The 25,634-nt window shown below is 56.2% G+C and overlaps 1 protein-coding gene across 1 annotated transcript in view; it reads left to right on the top strand.

Moving 5' to 3' along the window:
• TMEM132C (transmembrane protein 132C) overlaps window positions 1–25,634 on the top strand; it is a 377,044-nt gene that overhangs the window by 227,764 nt on the left and 123,646 nt on the right. The window contains 1 exon segment of the mRNA XM_058281216.1: window positions 8,373–8,513. Coding sequence (XP_058137199.1) covers window positions 8,373–8,513 — 141 coding nt within the window.

The raw sequence follows: 25,634 nt of genomic DNA, 5'->3' as shown, positions 1-25,634 counted from the left end.
CTGAGCAAGGCAGGAAACGTTTGCTCCAGATGAGCTGGTTCAGCTGCTAAGTTTAGGAGTTCAAGAGCAGGGGCTCAGGTCACACGCAGGGAGAGAGCTGCGCGCGAGCGCCCCCAGGACACGCAGTGGAGACCGTGAAAGCATTTCGCCTGCCTTGGAATCAGCGGCCCCCTCGTGTCACGTCTCAGGGACAGCACGACACCCACCCCGGCAGATCACCCCAACTGGGAAGGAGCCGAGAGGAGCGCGGCCCTGAGCATGGAGACACCTGGCTGGCGAAGGCTGTCGCCGCCCCAAGCCTGGAGGCAGCCGTGGCTGGAAGGACCTGCTTAACGTGGCCCTGGGGGACGGGGACAGAGCCGGCCTACGCTCTCCGGAGCAGCGCAGGGGACAGGCGTGGCCAGGGTTTCCATACAGAGGCCTGTTGATGGCCCTTCATCCATGTTACGAAAGATTGTGTCCACGACACTGTATTTACGAAATAAAACTGTGTGTTTAAAAAAGTATATGCACAGAGCGCACAATCCGTGCTCGGCGCAACAGGCGGGATTTTATGCGATTCACGAACAAATACCCTTTTTCGGTACATTCATCTATTTATTTTAACGTGTCTTTAGAAAAATAGCTTGTCTTCCTTTCGTGGTTGTCATCCAGAGTTCCATTTTGAAATAACTTTGCGAAATTTAAAAAAGAGGGATCATTTAAAGCTCACTTAAAGGAAAATACTAAGTAAGTGGTGTCGGGGTGCACGCGGCCACGCCAGCAATTCGAGGGCGGGACGTGGGCGGCTAAACTTGGGGAACCCAGGTGGCCTCCTATGATCAGCTCCCAATGCCCAACTGGCTCCCAGGGCCGCACGGCCCCTCCATCCTTTCCTTCGTCCACGGGCTTGCTCCTGGACAAATGTTTGCTCTCCCTTCGTGGTTTTGGCCTCAGCCCTGCGCTGGTGTGTGGATGTGGGTGGAAGCATCCGAGGCTGATCTAACAGAGGGACAGACGTCATGGGTATCGTGCCTTCGTAGATGGCCTGCCCCCTGCCATGTGGCATCCTCCTGTTTTATTAGCTGTAGGGGCTGTTAGGAATACAGATGTCGTGGGGGCATGGGTGACAGGCTCACCACGAGGGGATGTCCTACCCACTCACTGTGGCCAGATAATAGTGCATTTCGTGGTGATGCCTCATCAGGGGACAGCTCTCCCAGTGGGAGTTCTGGTTATTGTTTGTTTCCTTCCTTTGTCATCTTCTGCCTCCTTTGAAAGCACATGCCAAAGGCCATGGAGCAAGGAAGACATCTAGAGACAGACGCTTAGCACAGAAGGTTCCTCTCGCTTTCCTTATCCAGTCAGCCCCTCTGCGGAGCCCATAGACCCCAGGCCCAGGAGAGGGCCTTCCACCTGCCTTAGCCAGAAAAGCGCCCCTCTTCCCTCGTGCCCCCCTGCTGGGGGATTCATTCAGGCAGCCTGTTGGAGAAGCGCCCTGGGGTGCTGGCTGTAGATCCAGAGGGAGGCAGGAAATTAAAATGTCTACTCTGGGCTGAGGGTCACGTGCCCATCCCAGACACCCCAGCGAAGCGTTGCCTCTTTGTGGACGGTCCCCCGGGAAAGAAGAAGCAGAAGCACCCGGCAGGGGACAAGCTGGCTGCCGGGTGATGCTGGGTGCCGCTTGGCCTGTGGCGTGGTTTGGGGGCTGCCTGCTGGGGCCACGGGGCTCATACCCGGCAGCGGCTCTCAGCTGGAGACAGCACTTCTGGTTGTCACAACTTGGGGCAGGGCGGGGATATTGCATCTAGTGGGAAGGAGCCAGGGGTGCTGCTAACCCCCCTGCAAGGCACAGGACAGCCCCGCACCCCAGCGAAGACTCGAGTGGCCCCCAATGGCAAGGAGCCCTGACGTCCGTGAATGACGGGCTGGGGGCCGCTGGGGGCCGCACCGTCTCGCACTGAGCGCGACCTCAGAGCCTCCCGTTTCTATCTGCCTCCATCGGCCTCTGGGATCCGGGGCCACTCCCAGCCCCCGAAGGCTGCCCCCTCCCCTGGGCACGTGCTGCCTCCATCCTCACGGCCAGCAAAAGGTCAACCCTGTGCTCCCCCCATGGAGCTCCCCCTCTGTACCTGGCGGGAAGGCCCTTGTGACTGCAGAGCCAGCGCCTCACCTGACGGTCACCCGGCCTGGGCCTCTCGTCCCAGCAGCCTTGCCCCTCACAACAGGCCCCAGGCTAGGGTCCCCCGAGTGCCAGCACACTGCAGCCCCGTGTCACCTGCACGTTGGCCCCCGCAGGGCTTTGTCTTGGGTTTGCTCTTGGGAAGGGGTCCCCTGGTTGTCCACACGACCCTCCCCAGCTCAGGTCTCTGCCCGCGTGCCCCCATCAGGTGGCCGGCCCAGCTGGCCCGCTGAGTGCTACGCCCCTCCTGCCCCACGCCCTTCCTAGCTTATTTCCCTCTCTAACCTGCGCTTGCATGTGGCACGCTGTTGACGTCACTGGAGTTTTGTTTATTGCCTGAGGGCCCAGGTGGCATGCACGTGCCCTGAGGGCAGGGGTCTGCCGTCATTGGATTCTGCTCCCCGAGAGCAGCGCTTGTCCCCCACCAGGCAGTGAGTGCCTGGTGAGCGAACGAATCTCAGGTTTTGAGAAGGCAGAAATCCAGCGCTTTCTAGGAAAGCTCCTGACTTGATCTGGATAACTGGTCCTAGCTTTCCCTTTCTCTAGCATACTCTGAGGACCAGGTGGAGTGGTCAGTTTGTGGCATGGCCCGACAAGCCGAGTGGCTCTGAGAGCCGCCCTCCGAGCCCCCAGTCTCACGCAGTGGCCCGTGGGAGCTTTAGACGGGAGCAGTTTTCAAGCAGTTGAGAGCCGGCGCTGCCATAGGCGGCTTGGAGGGTGGAAATTAGGCTTCCCGTGTTCAAAATTTGTCCTGAACATTGATTTTCTCTAAGAAGCACTTAATCACCCCTGCAGCACATCTAGCCAAGCACATTTTGAGAAGACGGGGAATAGTTCTGTTTTTAACCAGTAAAACTCCGGTAGGAGATCGATTACCAGGTGTCGTGTAGGGTGGCATGCAGCCTGCTCAGGAGCCTTTGGGGGGAACTGGAAGTGCCACAGGAGAGGCCACATGAGCACAACCAGGAAGTGCCACGGAACAGACCACGCCTGTCCTCACGTGAGCACAACCAGGAAGTGCCATGGGGGCCACACCCATCCCCACGAACACATCCCAGGAAGTGCCATGAGAGAGGCCACACCTGTCCCATGTGAGCACAACCAGGAAGTGCCACGGGGACACACCTGTCCCACATGACCACACGCCACAGGGGCACACCTATCCCCATGAATGCATCCCTTTACCCTGCACACTACTGGGAACAGAATCAGTGCTCCACACCAGCTCAGAAAACGAACAGTGGCCATGCCGGTGCTCCTCGGTGCTGTGTCTGTGACACTGGACTCACCCCCTTCCCCCACATCCACGATCCCCCAAACAATAGCCCCATAGGTTGGGGACCACTGATTTGGTCACAGGTAACCCAGAGACACAGACGATGTGTAAGTGCCTGCCCAGACCAGGAGCCCACCGCTGGAGAGGCGGCTCGAGCTGGGTCCCACACCCTCTCCCACTGCCACGCTGTGAAGTGGGAAGGACGTCCTCAGCTGCCCCGACAGCATGCACGGCCACCTCGCCTGGACGCCGAGCCTGCAGCATTGCTCCCCTGGTTGCGTTACCTGTTCACCTGACCCCGGCTGTAGCCCTTCAGTCCTGGCACCCAGACCCCTGTGACAGCAACTTCCCCGGAGTGGACAGTGCCTCACTGCCCTCCCCAGAGAAAACAGCTCAGGGACAAAACCAGCCTTTTCTAACCCAGCACATGGAGATGAGAGCAGCCACCGCCCCAGCCAACCAGAATCCTCCCATTCGCGTGAACCATTAAGTGGAAAGAACAATTTATAGCTCCAGTGAGACCTGAGGTCTTGAGTGCAATCCAAACACAGCAAAACCCAATTTCAAGCCAAGTCGCATCTCGGAGGCACTTATTTCCAGCAGGAGAGGTAGCAGGCGCCCCTGCTGTGCAGACAACGGGGGCTGCTTTTCTCTGTTAGGGTGGACGGGGCTCTCGTTGCTCAGGTCCCTTTAATCCTCGCCCCTGCGGCACACCATCTAGGTGACAGGGGCGTTGAGCAAATCATTTTAAGGCGAGGCACCAAAGAAGTTTCTAAAGACGGGAGGAAGTGGATTTGGCTCAACAGATAGAGCATCCACCTACCACATGGGAGGTCCGTGGTTCAAACCCCGGGCCTCCATGACCCGTGTGGAGCTGGCCCATGCACAGTGCTGATGCATGTAAGGAGTGCCATGCCATGCAGGGGTGTCCCCCATGTAGGGGAGCCCCACGCGCAAGGAGTGCGCCCCATAAGGAGAGCTGCCCAGCACAAAAGAAAGTGCAGCCTGCCCAGGAATGGCGCCATACACATGGAGAGCTGACACACAAGATGACGCGACAAAAAGAAAGACAGATTCCCGTGCTGCTGACAACAGAAGCGGACAAAGGAGAAGATGCAGCAAATGGATACAGAGAACAGACAACCAGGGTGGGGGGATGGGGTAGAAGGGGAGAGAGATAAATAAATAAATAAATCTTTTTTTAAAAAAATTAGTTGGTAGAAATTTTTATAAATTGTCTTAGATCTAATTCACTTCAAAACATTGTGATTATAGCAATAAAGACATTTGTGATATTTAAAATAAAATAATAGTTTATTACAAAATAATAATACAAGAATACAAGAATACAAGTGGACACAGAAGAACACACAGCGAATGGACACAGAGAGCAGACAACGGGGTGGGGAGGAGAGAGAAATAAATTGTAAAAATAAGTAAATAAAGACAAGGGGCCTCCTGTAGCCGATACGCCTTCGCCGCTCCACGGCTTGAGGCGCGCCCGGGCACCTGGCGTCTGCAGGGGAGTGGGTTTATCACGCCCCTAGCACCCTAGGGGACCACCTGAGACCAAGTCTGCACAGCCGGCGAGCCTTCTACGTGGTCGCAAGCATTTATCCGTTGGCGCCGAGAGGCTAGCAGGGCAGGGCTGCGTGTGTCTAATTTTTAAGAGAGAACCATGCACCTGAAGAGCCAGAGTCCTGCAGTTTGTTGGCAAACACGGGCCTAACGTTCTCACCGTCACCCAGCCATGCTGAGGGGACAGGCGGTCGTCTGTCAGGTTTGGGAGGAGGCTCTGGGTGTGGCGGCATCATGGGGACGTCTTTGCCTGATGAAGCAGCTCTGCGCCCTGATGGGGGAGGTGGCCCTCGGATCTACCCTGCGATGGGATTTCGTAGAACCAGCCGGCAGAAAGAGGGGGACACATGTGTGGAGATGGGTGAGGCCCAGACAGGCCGCACCTCCCTCGCGGTGGCCACGGCAGCGCTGGTCACTGGGGGAGGCCGAGGGAAAGGCGCCCGGGAACTGCATTACTTTTGCAACTTCTTGTGAATCTCAAACTATTAAACGATTTCAAAATCAAAAGTTGTTTAAGAAAGAAACAGCAGTGCTCGGGTCCCTTCTACTCGACTGCCTTTCTCCCTGCACCGCGAAACGTTCTCAGGCCATGTCGCCAAGTGGCAAGCTGTTCCTGCAACTTCTTGATTTTCTCTTCGTTTGTTTGTTTTGGGTGGTATTTCTCTGTGGCTGAGCGGGGCAAAGGGCGTATCTCTCTCCTCTTCCACACAAGCACACTCCTTCCCACCTCTCCTTCCTTCCAATACCACAGGTGTTTTTCGTACAGGTTCATGTTCAGAGTTCAACAGATTAAGGCTAGGTATGCTGATCGCAGTTAAGCCAAGGCATAACTGATGACTCATCTTCCTTTTCCTAAAGGAGTTTTTTCCTTTAGAATAAAAAACTGGCTTGGGTTTTACTCTTTTTTCTCCAAGTTTTCTGTGTATTTAACTCTTATTTAATCCCACATTCTTCACGCGTTGTCTAACTCTCCTCTCAAAACATTCATTCACACCAAAGTCATTTGGGCAACTTCAGTTCCCTGACAAGGTCTTGGCCAGAGCCTTCTCCATGCCTGGTGCTCCGCCGTCACCCTGGAGCCTCTCTCCACCGTCAGCCGAGACTCTTCTCCCCCCATTACCCTTTGGACTTCCTGTGGCCTGTACTTCATGTCTCCTTCTTCCTAGTTTACCAGTGTCTGGTGGAGCACGTCCTCAAGTACTTAACTGGACAAGGCTGTGGGAGGTCAATGTTTAGGGAACCGTGCACGTGCTATGATCCTTGAATATTTTTTCTCTCTGGGGATCACCAAATGAAGTCTCCTCATCCCTGGTGCTGAGCACCCAGTGGGCCCTTTCAGTCCACAAACCCAGGGCCTTTCATTTGGGGAGATTGTCTTGCGTTACATCTGAATGATTTCCTCTTCTGTGTCGTCCTTTTGTTCTTTCTGTATTTAGATGTTGAATCTCAAAGTAGTCCTGTAAGTTTATCTTATTCCTATTTCCATTATTTGACTTTACTCTTACTTCCTTAGAGATTTCCTCAACTTGATCCATCAACCCTTCCCGTTAAATTTTCTCTTTATTTTTTGCTATAATATTTTTAATTTCCAAGAGCTCATTTTTCCCTTTCTGGATGTTCTCTTTTCATAGCATCCTGTTTTTGTTTCATGATTCCATATCTTCTCTCTCTGACTGTGAGTGACAGTTTGTTTAATCATGTTCTTCTCCACATAGGGTCTATTTCCTATAGGTTGCATGCCCCTCACCCCCCTTTTCTCAGAGACTAACTGTTCTGCTCAGGTAGAATTGTCATGAGCATAGTACGCTAGGGCTTGTTGGCTACAAGCATTACTGAAAGGTGAGCTAGCCAGCTGTTTGGGGAAGCTCTTGTGCTCTTCAGATGATAGAACTCTCTAGAAACCTGTCTTTCTCCTGGAGGGTGAAGGTGTTTCTGGAGAAAGGCCTTGGAATCTCGGCTTTCAGGATACAGGGGCACTTAGTCATTCTATTTCCAGCCTGGCATCTTGGTGCTCCATTCTCCTGGTACCCCCGGGCCACAGATGGAGCTCTGTAAGGCAGCCCTTTGCATGGAAAGAGGAAGAACATTTGCCTCTGGCTGCTTCGTAGAGGCTTTGTTTCGTCCTCATTCACTCTGGTGTTGGGTGTTTGAAACTCCCAGTTCCTGACACCGGAGGGTTCTGTGGTATGAAACGTGCTGGTCATTGCTCCTCCCCGGCAGCTTCTGATTTTGTTGTGAATTCCTGCTGAGTTGTTTTGCCCGCTTGGACATCTGCTTTCCAGTTTCCAGAAGGTGTTGCTGCTGCCTCTTCTACCCATCGTGGGTTTTTACCTTTAAAAACGGTCCCCCTTGACTCTCCTTCGAGCGGGATTTGGGGAGAGAATAGAGGGAAATGTGTGTGCTCGATCGGCCATCTTCACACAGTTTATTGAGAAAACTGGACCTCGAGAGGCTGCTCTAGCCAGACAGCTCCTTGCCGTCTGATAAAGTCCTCAATTTAGTTCATCTTCGCAGAGCTGAGCCAGCAAGAGGCCCAGCGAGTCACGTTAAGCCTCCGGGCACCTCCGTGGAATAATGCAACAATCCCTTTGTGAAATGCTAATTATATGCCCGACACTGTTCTAATGTCCTTATATGTATTAACTACTTTAATCTCAACTCATTCCCTGTTTACAGAGGAGGAAACTGAGGCACAGAGAGGTTCTGTCACTTGCCCAAAGCCACACAGTTAAAAATGGGTAGGAACAGGACCTAAACCTGCCCCTGAGTTTCTCGGCCTTGGCACCAGGGGCACGTGGGTGGGACAGTTCTTCGGGGGTGGGGAGGCTGTCCCGTGCACTCTGGGATGTTTAGCAGCGTCCCTGGCCTGTACCCACGAGATGCCGGCAGCACCCTTCCCCCTGCAGCAGGAGGAAAACCCAAAACGTTTGCAGGCAATGCCAGTGACCCATGGGGCAAAACTGCCAGCTGTTGAGGCCCCTGACATAGGGAGGGTGGGGGACCCCGATGTGGACAAGGGGGGACCCATGACGTCGGCAGGGTGGGGGCCCCCAACATAGGCAAGGTGGGGACCCCGGTCTGTGCAGTCCGCCCCAACCCATGCTGCTGACCCTTCCCGCGCCGCTCCTTGGCTCGTGCGTGCCGAGGCGCCTTCCCCTGCCCCTCGGGCCTGGACAGCTGAGGGCCCCCCAGCCGGCCCGGCCCAGCAGGGCGCCTTCGGCCCCCTCTGCACCCTCTGTGTGCCACCGCGCAAGACAGAGGCGGAAGCGTGACAGCGCGGGCAGCGCGGGCGCCGCGGGCGGCCGGCCCCGGCACGGAGCAGGCTCTAACCTCGCGCTCTCCCGCCTTCGCCCGCAGAGCCAAGGTGAAGAAGGGGGTGACGGTTCTGAGTGCGCAGACCCGCGACCCGCGGCGGTGGGACGTCAAGCAGGAGCTGGGCGGCGGCAGGCACGCCACCACGACGGTCGTGTGCCAGCGCCTGGGCGCGCCGCGTGGCAGGTAAGCAGCGGTCGCGCCGCACGCTGCGCCGGGGGCTGGGCTCAGGGGAGGGTCAGGCCCGCGGCCCGGGCACGCGGTGGTCAGTGCCAGGTGCACCTGCTACAGCTCTGCGCTTGGGGCTCGGGGCAGAGAGCCAAGCTCAGGGAACCTTGTGCTGCTGGGGTCCCCTTTGCCCCCCAGCCCCAGTGGTGGGCGGCAGCTTTGCTGCCCAGGGGCTGACCTTGGCACAGAGGGTGAGACCAGGTCATCCACGAGATGCCATTGAAGGACAGGAGGTGACAATCCGTGGTGAGAGCTGTCAAGGACGTGAAGCATGGGGTTCTGGTAGACCTCTGGGATTGCGGGTTAAAATAGTTGTTTCCTGACTCTAAAGTGACACAGTCTCATTCGAGAATATTTGGTAAACACAGGTAGGTGGGAGAGATTAAAATCATATGCCACGCTCCCTGCTACCCAGGGACACCCACTACTAAGACGCTGGTTCATCGTGGCAGTGTTTTGTGCCTCTCTGACATCTCTGTATTGGAAATGCACGGTGTGGACGTCTTCATTTCACAAACGTGGTGTCATAGTACACACAGCGCTTTTTTTAGGTTCTTTTGTTTCCACGTACACAGAAAACACAGTCTCATGGCATTTAACATCCCTCGGGCACTTTTAATGGCCTCATGATACTCCTCGTATGGATCTCACAGCGTGAGTGAGCAACTCTACTTTTGGACAGTTCATGTTTCTGCATCTTTTCTTACAGATAATGCAGCGGTAAACCAGCTTGCATGTTTGTTTTGTCCACTTCTCTTTTGCCTGAAGGTGGCTTCTTAGGATGAGAAGGTTTGGTCAAGTTTTAGGGCTCCTGCTGCATCCAAGGCACACTGTCTAGAAGCGTTGGCTATAAGGGAGGAAACGCGCCTTCATTGGATAACTGCATTCAGCGAATGCTCCAAGGCAGCCCTGAAAAGTCCTGCATGTTTTCCAGTTGCCTTAGAAACGCCCCGTTCTTTCATCCAGAAAGCCCCTCCTCCGTCCTTCCCTTAACGTATCCCCAGCAGAAACACAGCGCCCTGCAAAGCTCACAGATTCAAACACCCACGTCTGCTGTGGTTTCCCCGAGAAGGGTCTCCAGCACATCTGGGAGTGAGCACAGGAGATGTGTAAAAACGGCAGGGGAGAAACGTGTGCGTGGGCCCCTCCTCATATGCTGGAGATCAGAGGCCAAAGTGAGTCTCCTGAATCCGGGGTAATAAAGCCTAATTAATCAAGAGGCGCGTGGGTAGTGCAAATAAAAGTGCATGTGCAATTCACAGAAAGTGAACTTATGTGTAAAAAGTTCATTTCAGAACGAGACCAAAGGGAGGGAGGTAAGCCTTGCCGCGGCAAGTTCCAGAGTCCCCGTGGTGCCCCTGTTTGTTCCGAGGCTTCTGGAAACTTCTTTGGGCTCATTTATGTTTGCGGAAGGAGAAGACATCCTGCCTGGTTTTCGTCTTGCCGTTGCCCCAGAAGTCCTTGTTCGGCAGCGGGTGCCGCGCTGAACCCCTAGCGCTTCCCCTGGTGAATCCGCGCCGTCCTCCGCCACGCTTAGGGTGGGGCTGGGGGCTGGGGGCGGCCGGGGTCTGATCACGCTGCCCGCCACAGCTCTCCTCGCCTGCGGTCTTGGAAGACAGGTGTTTCTGGCCGATTTGGGAGAGGTGCTCCCGCAGGCCTGGCGGCTGGGTGCTGCGCCGGCTCCCACCGGCTTGCGGGAGCCAGGTGGGCGCCCATTCTCGCCTCCACGTCCCGCGACCTCGCGCTGAGCGCCCGGACTCCACGTGGCGGCAGCGTGGGTGAAGGCTGTCGTCAGGCCTGGGCGCGTGGCGTTGGCGAGCCCGTTTCGGGGCTCCCGCCGGCTGGAACCCCCTCGCACACTCTCCCCTCACTTTGTCCTTGGGAAAGTGTCATTGGTTTCCTACGCACGAGCTGCCGGGCTCCGTGCTGGGCGGACGTCCCACCAGTCAGCCCCGGGCTCTGCCCTCAAGGAACCTAGCGCAGGCGAGCCCCTGGGCCAGGGTGACACAGCTCGAGCACGGGCAGCCGGAGGCGGGGGAGGCGCCTGCCCAGCTGGGAGAGGCCGACCTGGGAGCACTTTACCTGGAGCGCAAAGGTGAGCATCTTTGTCATCCTTGCTGTGTAACAAATAACTCCAAAACTTAGAGGCTTAAAAAGCCACAGGTATTGGTTTCTATAGGTCAAGAATCCAGGCACATCCCAAATGCGTCCTGCGTCTCAGGGTCTCACTAGGCTGCAAGCAAGGTGTCGCCCCGGTCGAGGGTCTCGGCTGAAGGCCCAGCCGGGGACAGAGCCGCTTGCAAGCTCAGCCGGCTGCTGGCAGGATCCAGTTCCCAAGGGTCGCTGGCGGGAGAGCGCTCTGAGCTCCCCGCCAGGGGTCCTTGTCCCCGGGGCAAGCGTGCCAGAAGAGCCAGGGAGAAAGAGCGCCACAAGACGGAAGTCACGAGCAGGTGACCGCTCCACGCTGTCGCTGGAGTCTGTTCTAGAAGCTCCTCAGCAGCCCACGCTCAAGACAGAGGCAAGGACCGGGAGGTGGGGCCCGGGAGCCCTCCTGGAAGGCGCCATCCCCTCCTGCCCAGCTGTCCAAGGCGGCCGGCACTCTGTACCTGTTGCCCCTGAGCCCTCCTGGAAGAAGGAGAGAGAATAACAGCAGAGCAGGCCCTGCAGGTGGTTAGATCTGTGAGGTCAGGGGGACCTGCACAGAGACGAGAAGAAGGTGTTCGGCTGGAGTGGATGCAGGAAAGGGCGGGAGGACAGCCGGGAAGGGAGGGCGAGGCCGCGGGGGAGGGCCAGGGCCCGGTAGCCGGGCTGGCATCTTCCAAGCTGCTGACACCCTGATCTTCAGATCAGCTTGCCCTTCGTGTTCAAGGCGGGTGACGACACGGAAAGCTTTTGTGGGTACTGGTCTCGGTGAGCCTGCTCGGTCGTACTGAAGTAACCATCCTCGCTGATTTAAGCAGAAGGGGAATTCATCCAAAAGACATTGCTGGGAAGACTGCAGAACCCCTTGGAAAGCAGGCCGTACAGGGGCGTCTCGGCAGCGGCGGGACCGCACCCAAGTCCTGCGTTTTCCACGGCCCACGCGTACCGCTAGTCACTTAGTATTTTCCTTTAAATCGACTTTTTTTTTTTAAGATTTATTTTTTATTTATTTCTCTCCCCTTCTCCCCCCTCGCCCCCAGTTGTCTGTTCTCTGTGTCCATTCGCTGTGTATTCTGTGTCTGCTTCTGTTGTTGTCAGCGGCACAGGAACCTGTGTTTCTTTTTGTTGCGTCATCCTGTTGTGTCAGCTCTCCATGTGGGCAGTGCCATTCCCAGGCAGGCTGAACTTTTCTTTCGCGCTGGGCGGCTCTCCTTACGGGGCGCACTCCTTGTGCGTGACTTCGTTTTTAGTAATATAGCCTTGAAATGATACATTTATGACTCTGTGTTATTTTCTAACACACTGTATAATAAATAGAAAACCATGAGTCATTTTGCATGATTGTCCAGACACCCCTCTAAAATCCCCTGGACATCGCCAGGGCACTTTGGGAAACAGCCCATTAGCAGAAGCAGGGGGTGAGGGCCGTGCCCCCCGAGTCTGGAGTCTTCCGAGCCTTCCTCCGGTGGGGCACACGGGCATGCCCGTTCGGCGCTGAGCGGAGGGCTGGGTTCTGGGCTGTGGACACCACTCTCCAGTCCTCAAGCAGACAGTCCTCGGCCCACAGCAGGGGCGGCCCTGCCCGTGCCCGGCGCCCGCCGACAGCCCTGCCTGTGCCCAGCGCCCGCCGACAGCCCTGCCCGTGGCCGCTCTTTACGTAGGAGGCCTGGCATTCAGGGCCTTCTAAGGAGCAGCGCGGGGGTCCAGGGGCCCCAGGGCCCCCCTCCTGCCACCAGTCAGGTTGATGCAAAGGGCCGTCTGCCTTCAGAGAGATACTGGCCCGGTTGGCTCCCTGTCGGCGGTGAGCTCCCGCCGTCCTGTGATTTGCGGCAGCCCCCGGAGCCTCTCGGCGGGACTCGGGAGCCATCGCCAGCAGCGCCAGCTTTGGCGGCCGAGAGTGATTTGGCCCTTGCCTCGAGTCCTGGGAAAGCCCCTCGTGTGCTCCGCAGTTAGAAGAGGAGCTGCTTTGAGCCACGGAAGCTGCGCCGCATTTGCAGAACCCCGCAGCACCCCCGTGTTCTGGGGTGATGGCAACAGCTGGCAGCCCGTGGAGGCCCTGCCACCCCAGCGCCTTTGCCGGCGAGACCCCCCGCTTTCACCACGCAGGTCCCGAAAGCTGGCCCTGAGGGCTCCCCACTCCCGCTCCAGGCATCTCTTCTGCCTGAGCCAGTCTCTTGAAAGGCGCTGCAGACGCACACTCCAAAGGACGACAGCTCGTGGTTGATGCACAGGCACAGCCCCATGCGTGTCCCCAGGTGCTTCCCTGCACTGCTAGATGCCGGCGGAGACCTTGCGTGCCGGGAGGGAGCGTAGCTTCCTCGACGTCCAGCTCCCAGCGGAGGCTCAGCACGTGTGTCGGTGAAGCGTCGTGCCCTGGACGCCAATCTGGTTTAGAGGTTTCAAACCAGGACCGCAGGTGGGCCCCAGGGGCCCACAAACCCTTAAAATTGTTCAAAAACTACGTGGTAGACGAGAGGATGTGTCGGTATGCAATTCTCCTTAAAGGCGTTACACTGCTTTCTTCCAGTTCTTTAGCACATATAAACTGAATTTGTCTGACCTTTGTTTTCTGCAACACAATAAAAATTGCATCTGAATGACTTTAGGTGGGACACACAAAACTGCTGCTTGCCACTGTCCCATTGTCCCCATTGGTCCCCATCGCTTATATCTGGCCCTTAAGCGTTATCCACTTGGCATGTGAAAGCAGTCTAGTATGAGAATCTAGTGTATCAGTCAGCGATGGGCACAATAGTGCTACATAACAAAGCACCCCAAAGCTTGACACCTCACAGCTGTAAGCGTTCCTCTCATGCTCCTGCGCTATAGGTTGGCAGCAGTTTGGCCCACATGGAGTGAGCTCAGGTTGAGACTTCTTGGGCTGAGTTGCTGGGCTTGGCTGCAGACTGCTGCTGTGGGCACGTGTCTGCCCCTCGCCGCTGTGACCTGGGGCCCAGACTCAGGAGCAGCACCCCCTCTGGGCCAGCTCCTCCCATGAGAGACCAGCGGCCAGCCATCCATGGTTACCGCTGGTGTCACGCCCACTGGCACCCCAGCAGTCAGGGGAGGGTGGCGTGGAGCAGGGAGACCCGTCGATCCAGCTGGTACAGGTCCCTCACCACCGAGACGTCCCTGCACGGGGTCCCCTTGGGAGGAGAGCCGCTTCCCCTTTTCCCAGGCCCGTGCACTCAGCACGTGTTTACCGAGGGCCCAGGTCACTCAGTCTATGGCCTCGATTCTTTCCGGAATGTAAGGAAGAGACCCTGGAAGTCCCGAACAGGAGCTCAGCACCTGGCGTGTGGCAAACTCACCAAACGGCAGCTGCACGTGTGAGGAGAGCAGAATCACAGCGCACATGCTACGGGCGCTCCTCCAGTGGGGTGTGCATGTCCCAGTTCCGTCTACCCTCCCAGCAGTCGGAGGAGGCAGGCTACGGTGCCCTCCTGACATGTGGGGAAACCGAGGCACCTGCAGTAAATGCTGCATTTCGCTCAGAGGTGGGGCTGGAATTCAGCCACTCAGGTCTGCCCAAAGCCTGTGGCTGTGACCACTGCCCTCAGGACCTGGTTTGCGGGCACTGCCCGTGGCAGTTCTCTGGGGGCCGAGGGAAGGCTGGGCAGCAGCTGAGGGGCCGCTGGCTTCATCTGTTCCCATCCTACCAGGAACCACGGCCGGCGCGTCACCCGGGTCGCTGGACGCTCTCCGCCAGGCTGCCCTTCAGGGCCCGCTCCCCACTTCTGCAGGCACCACCCCCTCGTGGCTTTGCCCTGAACCCCACACCTGCATTTCCCAGAGCCCCGCCCTGCGGCTACTGAGTCCCTTTTGCCCACCCTTGCAGGTTGCCGGGGAAACCGCGAGTGTCCACTCCTCCAGGTGGGGGTCTGAGAGCCCGGCTCGCACTCCCCTGGGAGGACAGCCCCAAACTTTAACTGGCACCCAGAGCTTCCCTGGGCTGTGCTGAAGCTGGACTTGGTCTGCGCCCCCCTTTCCCCTTACCTGAACTCCCCTCACTCATCTGCCTCTCCTGGAAAAACTCCCTTAATCAGTTACTGCGAATGACCGCTCCCCTTGGAGTCTGCTTCTAACCTAGCCTAAGATTCCAGAAGCCTCCGGGACCCCCACCTCGCTTCTGGCTGAAGGCATCGTGTGCCTATGACCGGGGGAGAACTGTGAGCAAGGAGGCTGTTCACAGGCACACACGCTTGCAAGCTCTGCGAGCTGAGACCAGCCTGTCTGCCTAGAAGCCCCCCTGGACCCCAGAAGAGACCTGCCTCTGGTCCCACTTGCACTGAAGGGTGTGACTGTCAGTCCCCTGGTCTGCTCTTTCAGCTGTCAGGGCATCTCAGCTCCCGTGCAGCCTCAGCCAGCAGCGACAGGGCTGTGCCTCGCACTTCGGGGTCTGAGGCCCCCGAGCAATGAGCATCGGCGCTGTCCGGCCCTGGAGGAGGCAGGCAGGCAGCCGGGGGCCAGGCGGAGCATCTGTGGGCATTTGAACGCAACCCGCCCTTGGCCCTGAGCGTGCTCCTACATCCCCCTGCAGCGCACTTGCCTTTTTCAAGCCGCGGTGCCCTGGCCGGTCCCAGCCGCTGAGAGCAGCTCGGCAAGAGCTCCCCAGGGCCTGTGGGGTGACCCCGGCAAGGACGGAGGCGCCAGCCGGCCCCCGGCGCCAGCTCTACAACGTCGGTGCTTCGCCTCCCCAGCTCGTTCCTTCAGGTGACGTGCCCAGACGAGTCTTTCCTGACCCGTGGGTGTTCTCTGAAGTTAGTCCACAGCGGGCACACACCCCCGTGGCTGCGACTGCGAAGGACCCTGACTCTGTCTCTAAAGAGCCCTGCACCCCAGTGCTCGCATTTCCTAAAGACCTTTCTTGAAATGGAGTCACTCGTGTCCCTTCAAAGTTTCCTTTTAGGTTTATTATTAAAATATTATTCTTATGCTCTCTTTCAGGAGGCAAGCCTAGCATCTTAAAAATAGAAATTTAAATAAAAGTAATATTCTCTATATTTCACAGTGCTTGAAAGCTCCCAAAATAATAACCTGTATATCTCATAGAACCTGACATGCTCCAAAATGCTCTGTGTACGATATTTCGGTGAATCTTTTCAAAGCTACTGTGAGCTGAGGAGTCTCGCCATCGGCCGTGAAAAAGAAACAAAGGCTCAGCAGGCGGGAGCATCCGACTAAGTACTTGTGCAATTGAAAAAGAAGCTCTTTTAAAATAACTTTAATGTCAATAAATAAATGGGAAGAACTCGTATGGCTGCCACAAATTCAAGGTGAACGTAGACAGGAAACAGTGGAAACCTGAAACTCTTATTAAAGTCCGGCTAGCCAGTGTGGCCGGCCAGAGGCTGTGTCCTGCCAGTGGGTAGAAAGGGGTCTAGCGCGGGTCTGAGCCGTGAGAATGACTCTGGCTCCAACAGAGACTTCTTTTTAACTAACCTTCAGCTTGCAGGAATGTAAGCATGGACAGCTCTGTGTGCTGCCACCTTACTCAAGGGTCCTGGGTTGCCCTTCGGGAAACGCAGTGGGGAATCCTGTGCTGGTCCCTGGAGCTGCTGTCCCTGCTAATCCCAGCTGGAGGTTTGACCTGTGGGCAGTGAATGCAAGGGCAGCCAGCTGAAAGGCTGGCCCCATGGCAGGGCGTGGCAAGGGGACAGCACGTGGGACTCAGAGCCATTTAGATGGGCTGTGGACTCACAGGGCCTGACAAGTACAGAAATGGAGGGGGCGAGCGGGCAGACGTGCTCTCCATCCCCCAGCTAAAGGGACCATCCACTCCACAGGCTCGGGACCCTTCCTACTCGGGCATTGGAGCCTGGCGTTGCCAGAGCTCTGGAACTTCCTAGAGCAGCTGGAAACCCAGATTACCCACCACGGGATCTCCCAGCTTCTCAACGTTTTAAACATTTGGAACATTTGCTTGGAAGTTTTGAATCGCCGTGCAGATCAAGCAGCATTGTCGGTGGTTTGCAACTTTTCCTAGAAAGGTTTGCACCGGCATTTGGTGTCCTGTAGGAAGCGAGGCAGGCACTGCTGGTCCCCAGTGTCTTGTCATTGCCCACTCAGGGCTGGGGTCCAGGCGGGGAAGCGGTTCAACTCAGATCTTCCATTTCTGTAGGACCTTGACTCCCCAAACCTTCAAGGCACGAAGTCCTCAGCAAGCCAGCTGCCCCGGGTAGACTGTACCCCTTTGGGGGACTCGTTGGCGACGCCAGCCCCTTCAGAGGGCCAGGCCCCCTCACGTTGACCACGTCATCCCTCCATTGCAGACCAAACCGCACAGGGCCCCCGCATGCCCAGCAGGTGCTCTAAGTGCGTGCCCACTCCGTGCATGTTCTCCGGGGCCCCGTGCCTGGCAGGTGCTCTAAGCGCGCACCCACTGCACCTGCATCCTCTGGGGCCTCGACCATCATCCGTAGGGTGGTCCATGATCCAAGGAGCATTCCCCCAGCATCGCTCCCCCACCGAGTCCTCCAACAGCTCTCCTTGGGCTGGGGCACACGGCCCTCTGACCCTGTTTCGTCAATAGCCAGGGACAGCATAACCCAATGTGCCTGAGTCCATTCATTCCACAGATATTTGAGCCCCCACCCTGTGCTGGGAACTGATCATAACAGGAAACCACGGAGGTGAGGAAGAGGGCCCTGTGTGTCCGCCTTCTCAGGACCACGTCCTGCTGGGAGACTGTGTGTATGAAGTGTTATTGTCATGGCCTCTTTCGGCAGCACGGCACCTGAAGAGTGGCATGAGCCCCCCTTTAGCTGAGTCATGCCCACAGGGAGTTCCAGCCTGGGGCCTGGGGCCCTGCCTTCCTCGCGGCCCGCGTTCTCGTCTGGCGGGCTGGCAGTTCAGCCGGCTTTCCCCAGGGGTGCCTGGGTGTTGTCGGGGTCCACTGGCTTCCAGGGGCCCCCAAGTGATTGTTTTCTTCTGCCATTCCTGGGAGAGAAGCAGCTGCTGCCCCCACTGCCCTGCCCAGTTCAAGAGTGGGCAGCCACTGTAGGGCGTGCTGCTTCAGGAGGTGGGAGGAAACGAGGCAGGTAATAAAACAAGGCCTTTTCCCAAAAAAATCTGGAAGGAGTGAATAGAAAACCCATTACTATTCATTTAATCAGTCTGCATTGCGTATCTTATGCACGTAAATATACCCAGCTATTTGTTTTTGGAGAATCCCAGAATATGAGTGTGCTGATAGCTGCTGAGTATGAACAGCTATAGCTGTGCTTAGAGATATGATGTACTGCAATAATCTACTTTTCCATAAAGGAAATTACCCACACCAAGTCCTCTCTATAAGGTATTTGAAGTTAGCACAGATTACCTCTTAAACAAACTCTACCACAAATTAAAATCTCCCAGTCAGTGGCATAAATTTGCATTCTGGGTCCTGAGGAAGTTAAAAATGTGCCCCCTCGCCACCCACCCAAAGCACTGGGCGGGCTACCGGCAACACTTATGGCAGGATAATTTATTGATACACAAATTGTGTGTCTCTTCCCTAAAGTGTACCTCCCCACACACACACACACTTTCAGCTGGGACTTCGGCTTGTGGCAGAGGTAGAAGCACAGCTGCTGGAGGTGGCTGGTGTTTCCTGTCATTTGTAAAAGTTAAACTCATAGAAGAGAATGTTCTGGAAGCCCGTGGGGAGGGGGAGGGGAGGACAGGTGGAGAGGAGCGTCTTAGAAGGAGCCTGAGGGAAGAGATTTACTTGAGGCCCCAGTAGACCTTGACCTCAAGTCTGAAGAGGCTCAAGAGGTGTCTCCATGGGTCCGTCGTATTTGAAAGTACAGGGTGCTGTGATTTATTGCCCACTGAGACCTCCTACGATGGAGAAAATGATTTGCCCCAAAGGAAACTGGGGAGCTTCTGTGAAATAGTTGCTAGGACTCCCCGCCTGTGAGAACTTTCACAGTGTTGGGAGCTTTGTACACACATCACACCTTTCCCCAAGCCTTCGTGGCGAGTGTCAATGTGACCAGTGTTCAGCTGGTGACGCTGTGCGAGACAGATGGTATTTTCCAAAAATGTCCCCAACCACATACCCCACGGTATTCGTTTCCTGTGGCTGCTGTACCAAATGACTGCGACTTGGTGGCTTAAAGCAACACGGTTCTGGAGATCAGAGTCGAGAATGAGTCCTAAAGGGATAAAACGAAGTAGTGGGCAGGGCTGGTGCCCTCGGAGGTTCTGGCAGAGGGATTCGCAGGAGGAGAGTGCTGGCGTTCCTCGGCTCCTGACCACATCTCTCCAAACTCTGTTCCTGTCATCACATCACCTTCCCCCAATCCAAACTCCTGTCTCCCTCTTGTGAGGACCCACCTGGATAATCCAAGGCCATCTCCACATCTCAAGAGCCTTAACTTACCGTACCTGCAAAGTCCCTTTTGCCCTGCAAGGTAACATATTCATGTGCTCAGGAATTAGAATGTGGACTTTTGGGGGCTATTGCGCTACCACACCCATCCCACATGCTTTTCAAGAACATTCTCTTCTGCCATTAAGTGGAGTCTATGTCCCTTCCCCTTGAAACTGGACTTCCAAAGCTAGATACAAGTCAGCGCATACACAGGCCCCAAGCCAACACCCAGCTGACTGCCCTGAGGCCGCCATGCTGAGAGGAGCCGAGCTAACCCATGTGGAAAGACCTGATGCCATCACGCTGAGAGGAGCCCAGGTAACCCGCAAGGAAAGACCTGAGGCCACCATGCTGAGAGGAGCCCAGGTAACCCGCAAGGAAAGACCTCAGGCCACCATGCTGAGAGGAGCCCAGGTAACCCGCAAGGAAAGACCTGAGGCCACCATGCTGAGAGGAGCCCAGGTAACCCGCAAGGAAAGACCTGAGGCCACCATGCTGAGAGGAGCCGAGCTAACCCATGTGGAAAGACCTGATGCCATCACGCTGAGAGGAGCCCAGGTAACCCGCAAGGAAAGACCTGAGGCCACCATGCTGAGAGGAGCCCAGGTAACCCGCAAGGAAAGACCTGAGGCCACCATGCTGAGAGGAGCCCAGGTAACCCGCAAGGAAACACCTGAGGCCACCATGCTGAGAGGAGCCCAGGTAACCCGCAAGGAAACACCTGAGGCCACCATGCTGAGAGGAGCCCAGGTAACCCGCAAGGAAAGACCTGAGGCCGCCATGCTGAGAGGAGCCGAGCTAACCCATGTGGAAAGACCTGATGCCATCACGCTGAGAGGAGCCCAGGTAACCCGCAAGGAAAGACCTGAGGCCACCATGCTGAGAGGAGCCCAGGTAACCCGCAAGGAAAGACCTGAGGCCACCATGCTGAGAGGAGCCCAGGTAACCCGCAAGGAAAGACCTGAGGCCACCATGCTGAGAGGAGCCCAGGTAACCCGCATGGAAAGACCTGAGGCCACCATGCTGAGAGGAGCCCAGGTAACCCGCATGGAAAGACCTGAGGCCACCATGCTGAGAGGAGCCCAGGTAACCCGCAAGGAAAGACCTGAGGCCACCATGCTGAGAGGAGCCCAGGTAACCCGCAAGGAAAGACCTGAGGCCACCATGCTGAGAGGAGCCCAGGTAACCCGCATGGAAAGACCTGAGGCCACCATGCTGAGAGGAGCCCAGGTAACCCGCAAGGAAAGACCTGAGGCCACCATGCTGAGAGGAGCCCAGGTAACCCGCAAGGAAAGACCTGAGGCCACCATGCTGAGAGGAGCCCAGGTAACCCGCAAGGAAAGACCTGAGGCCATCACGCTGAGAGGAGCCCAGGTAACCCGCAAGGAAAGACCTGAGGCCACCATGCTGAGAGGAGCCCAGGTAACCCGCAAGGAAAGACCTGAGGCCGCCATGCTGAGAGGAGCCGAGCTAACCCATGTGGAAAGACCTGATGCCATCACGCTGAGAGGAGCCCAGGTAACCCGCAAGGAAAGACCTGAGGCCACCATGCTGAGAGGAGCCCAGGTAACCCGCAAGGAAAGACCTGAGGTCACCATGCTGAAAGGAGCCCAGGTAACCCATGTGGAAAGACCTGATGCCATCACGCTGAGAGGAGCCCAGGTAACCCGCAAGGAAAGACCTGAGGCCACCATGCTGAGAGGAGCCCAGGTAACCCGCAAGGAAAGACCTGAGGCCACCATGCTGAGAGGAGCCCAGGTAACCCGCAAGGAAAGACCTGAGGCCACCATGCTGAGAGGAGCCCAGGTAACCCGCAAGGAAAGACCTGAGGTCACCATGCTGAGAGGAGCCCAGGTAACCCGCAAGGAAAGACCTGAGGCCACCATGCTGAGAGGAAACCCTGCTAACCCATGGGGAAAGTCCTGAGATTGCCATGCTGAGAGGAGCCGAGCTAACCTGAGTGGAAAGACCTGAGGCCACCATGCCAAAAGGAAGCTGACCTAACCCGTGTGGAAAGACCTGAGGATGTCACGCTGAAAGGAGCCCAGGTAACCCATGTGTAAAGACCTGAGGCCACCGCACTGAGAGGAGCCCAGCTAACCTGAGTGGAAAGAACTGAGGCCACCATGCTGAGAGGAGCCCAGCTAACCTCAGGAAAGTCCTGAGGTTGCCACGCTGAAAGGAAGCCCAGCTAACCTGAGTGGAAAGACCTGAGGCGGCCATGCTGAGAGGAAGCCCAACTAACCCAAACTGAAAGACTACAAGGAGAAGCCCTGGGCCTCATGAAGAGAGAATGATTCCAGCCAGCCGCTGGCGGCTCCGGGCCCCTCTTCCTTTTCAGCCACCAGCTGACTGCAACTGCAGGAGAGACCCAAGCCAGAACCACCCAGCCAAGCCCTCCCTGAATTCTTGACTCACAGAAACCGTGAGAGACAATAAAATGATTATTTTTGTTTTATGCCCCTAAGTTTTGGGTGGTTTGTTTCACAGCAATCCATTGCAGAATACTGTGGAGCTCGTAATGATTAAAACATTTGCTGAACTCGCTCAGCTGCTGACTGCTACTGTCAGTATTTCAACTCTGCTGTGTCTGAATCCAAACGCTCCTGCTGCCCTGAGACCAAGAAGAGATTCTTAAGTGAAGCGACATGAGGAGCTTGTGTTCTGACACTCAAGGGCCCTCCCGAGCCCCAGCCTGACCCCGTCTCTAGAAGTTCAATTCTCACGTCATGGACCCAAGCCCCATTCTCTCACAGCCGCAGGCAAGACTTTGTTTCCGTCGTTCCCGTCACAGTTCTGACATACGGTCCCCAGTTGAAGCTGAAAATATGCAGATATAGCTCTCAGCATTGCCCTGAAATGTCTTAGTGATCAGGACAAGTCCCCCAAGCTCTCCTAGACCAGCGATGGACTTTAGGGCAGGATGCAGGCCGAGGGTGCAGCCCCCAACGCAGGGCTGCTGAGCTCCAGAACCGGGGCTCTTGCCTCCAAGACCCTCCTGCCAGCGGTGTGGGTGGAGCTCCTCCCCTGAAGCAGCCCCTCCATTGTTGGACAGGGCCGTGGGGCAAGGTCAGGGCCATGGAGCAAGGTCAGGCCATGGACAAGGTCAGCACCATGGGCAAGGTCAGTGGTGTGGGGCAAGGACAGGGCCATGGGGCAAGGTCAGAGCCAGGAGGCAAGGTCAGGGCTGTGGGGCAAGGTCAGGGCCGTGGAGCAAGGACAGGGCCGTGGGGCAAGGACAGGGCCATGGACAAGGTCAGGGCCATGGACAAAGTCAGGGCCGTGGGGCAAGGTCAGGGCCGTGGGGCAAGGTCAGGCCATAGACAAGGTCAGGGCCATGGGGCAAGGTCAGGACTGTGAGTGGCTTTCCAAGCCCCAAGGCTCTGTGCGTCACAGAGGACATGTTTGGAGCCTCCCAACCCCTCCGGGGCTGCCGTGAGGATGTCGATTTTATCGGCTCTGTCTGAATCCTGTAAATCCCACCACCCCTTGTTCAGGCCAAGGGCCCTTCTCGTACCTGGCTGGTCTTCACAGGAAGGTGGCGCGCAGCACCAGAAAACCGGCCGTCTCCTTTTCCTTGACACTTAGTATTTTTCTGCCTCAAAGGTGAAAGCTGTGCCCGTGGCACGCTTGCAGCCCAAGTACTCCATGAGGCACTGCGGCCCCCAGAGGATGAGCTTGGCCTGCAGAGCCAGGGACCATGGAATCGGTCCTCGGTCTCCTGCGTGGACGCCGTGTGGTTTTGCACAGCTTGCTCGTTGAGTCTTTCCCACCATGCAGATGATTCATTTTTATAGCACCTGTGTCCCAGAGACCAGATGAGCTAGCATATATGGGAAGTGCCCACCCAGAATGCAGGTTCTTGCATTTTCAGAGAGCCAGACTTCCATAAATTCCCCGACGTCTTTTCCTCGGCAGCCCAGCACCCCCTGGTGTGTCCTTGTGACGGAGGCACAGAATTCCTCCCCCCCGGTGGCCCGCGTCACCCTGGCTCCGACCCACACGCTTCCACCACGTCCCTCGGTGTCCTCCCGCCCACTCTCCCTGGAGTTTTTCAGCTGCTGCTTGGCTCTGCCCTCTGCTCCCACCTCAGGACAGCCTGCTGGGCTGGGGTGGGCAGTGCCAGCCCGGGCACCTGCGGGGGCTAATTGCTGCTTTGACTGATGATAACCCAGTGCCAGAGGACCCAAGCTTGCAGTAATTTGTCCCTTTACTAAGGCACATTTTTCCCCTCTTTTTTTTAAATCATTTTAATTTATTTTGGAGGAGAGGCTAGGTAACGCATGTAGCAGTCCTAATTTCAAAGAGCAAACAAACCTACACACAAAAAATAACCTGTCCTCCTGCCACCCAGCGGCCCTGCCCAGCAGTAATCACAGTTCGCAGTTTATCGTGCATCTTTTCAAAGACATATTATGCGTTTGCAAACACATTCACAGACATCTATCTTCTACCCACCTTTAAATAGCATTGTTTATTTTTCTTGGCAGTTTATATCGGGGCATAAACGTCTTTATTCCCCTTTTTTAAAGAACATCTGCGTCTTACGGCATATACATATACCGTAACGTAGCTCAACCAGTCTCTATTAATGGATGTTTAGTTTATTTCCAGTTTTTCCTACGATTAATGCTGCTTTGAATAACCTTGTCCAAATACCATTTTTTGCTTGTGCGGTTATATCTGTGCAATAAAGCTGAAGTGGATGAGCTGAGTAAGCGTGACGTGGCCGTCCCCCCGTACAGAGCCCGTCCTGCTGCCCCCCAGTGCTAACAAGCTCTTTGATCCTTTGAGGGTCGAATTTCACTTCCTCACAAACGTCTTGGCTAGCAAGTCAACGTGGGGATCCAGCCGTGGTTTATTAGGATGTCCTGGGATGCCCTGGCGTGGCATTTGCCCTGGGGAATTGTGCCGCGTGTCCACAGACCTGCCGCAAAGACGGTGACTGTTTATGAGCCCGTACCCTGTGCAGATCCCCTGCCAGCTCTCCCTCGTGTCCTGGCTTACTCTGGGCTCTCTCTGCCCACTCTTCGCCCAGCCCCAGCCCCCATCCATTCCTCTAAGTGGCCAAAGTGTTCTCTTCAAGACATCCAGCAGGTCACAGAGCTGCCTTTAGCCTCAGGCTTCCAGGGGCTTCTCGTCACATCCAGAATAAGACCCCAGCTCTTCTCAGCCTCCCAGGGCTGTCACCTGGCCCCTGCCCACCTGCTGGCCTCACCTCCCAGACAGTGGCTGTGACAGAGAAGGGCCAGCACGTGTTCGTGCTCAAAGGCATTTAGAAGCACTGTGTGCCAGGCCCTGTGCTGGGCACCGCTGGATGTATGGACCTTTTTAAAGATGCCATCCCGGCCCACAAGGCCACCCAGCTTGGCTGAAGTGGGGCCCTTGTGAGCCGGAAGGAAATCTGGGGTTCCTTTGTCACATCTCATGCCAGGCTGCCGCTCTGGACGTGGAGACGACCTGCAGGGAGCGGAGTCCTGGCCTGTCCCCCCAAAGCCTGGGGGCCATGGGGCTCTTCTAATGTTGACTTCTGAATACCTGTGTATTAGTTTCCTTGGACTTCCAGAATGAAGTATCCCCAACTGGACGACTTAAAACAACAGAAAGGTGTTCGCTCTCCGTTTCGGAGGCCAGGAGCCTGGAGTCTGGGTCCCGGCGGCCCCGCTCCGTCTGGAGCCTCACGGAGAATTCTGCCTGGCTGCCCTCAGCTTCCGGGGTCGGGGGCTCCTTGGCTCGGGTGGAAGTTGCTTGCATTCTCCCTCTGTCTTCACAGGGCCTTCTCCCTGGGTGTCTGGGTGTCTGTGCCTGGGTCTCCTCCTCTTACACGAACACCAGTCGTCAGCTTTAGGGCTGCCCTAATCCAACACGGCCTCATCTTAGCTGATTCCCAGTTACCTGTGGGTGGGAGGTCACACCTACAGGTAACTGGGGATGACACGTGGACAAACCTTTTTTGGGGGACACAGCTCAACCCGCAGCCACCTCTTAAACCTTCATGGTAAGCAACCTCCTGATTCTATAAACCGGCCTGGAGGGTGTCAGAGTGAGCCCCCTGAATCTGTGTATTCGTTTTCATTAGTCAAATAACTCCTGAGTACCTGCCAGGCAGCAGGCATAACTGGGTTGAAACAACTTACTTCAACAGGTATGTGTCCCGGCCCCAAGGAGTTCACTGTCCTTTAGCAAAGGAGGAGAATAGGTAAATAAACACACCAAGAAATATTCATTTGCAACTCAGGCAAGTGCTGTGAAGAGGTGTGTGGTAGTAAAGAAACCACAAGAAGCGAATGTATTGGTCAGCAAATAGATTGAATCCTTGCCACGGAGACCTGGTTTAACGGTGGCTGAAATGTTCTTTTTCTCTCGCACGAGGCTCTAGACTGGTGTGAAGGCTCTGCTCTGTAATGCCGTCAGTATCCCAGGGTCCTTCTCCCTGTGGCTCTGGACCACGAGGGGCTCCTCGCTCACGTGATCCAAGATGGCGCCAGCACGTGAAAACTCATGGAAGTGGACGCAAGGGAGGACATGTGCGCCAGGCCTTGGAGAAGGGATTTTGTCTCTACCCTAAGGACAGCGAG

Source organism: Dasypus novemcinctus, chromosome 19 (genome assembly GCF_030445035.2).
Source record: "Dasypus novemcinctus isolate mDasNov1 chromosome 19, mDasNov1.1.hap2, whole genome shotgun sequence".
Lineage (NCBI taxonomy): Eukaryota > Metazoa > Chordata > Mammalia > Cingulata > Dasypodidae > Dasypus > Dasypus novemcinctus.
Note: the sequence above shows the minus strand (reverse complement) of the source record. Positions and strands in the feature narration are given on the sequence as shown.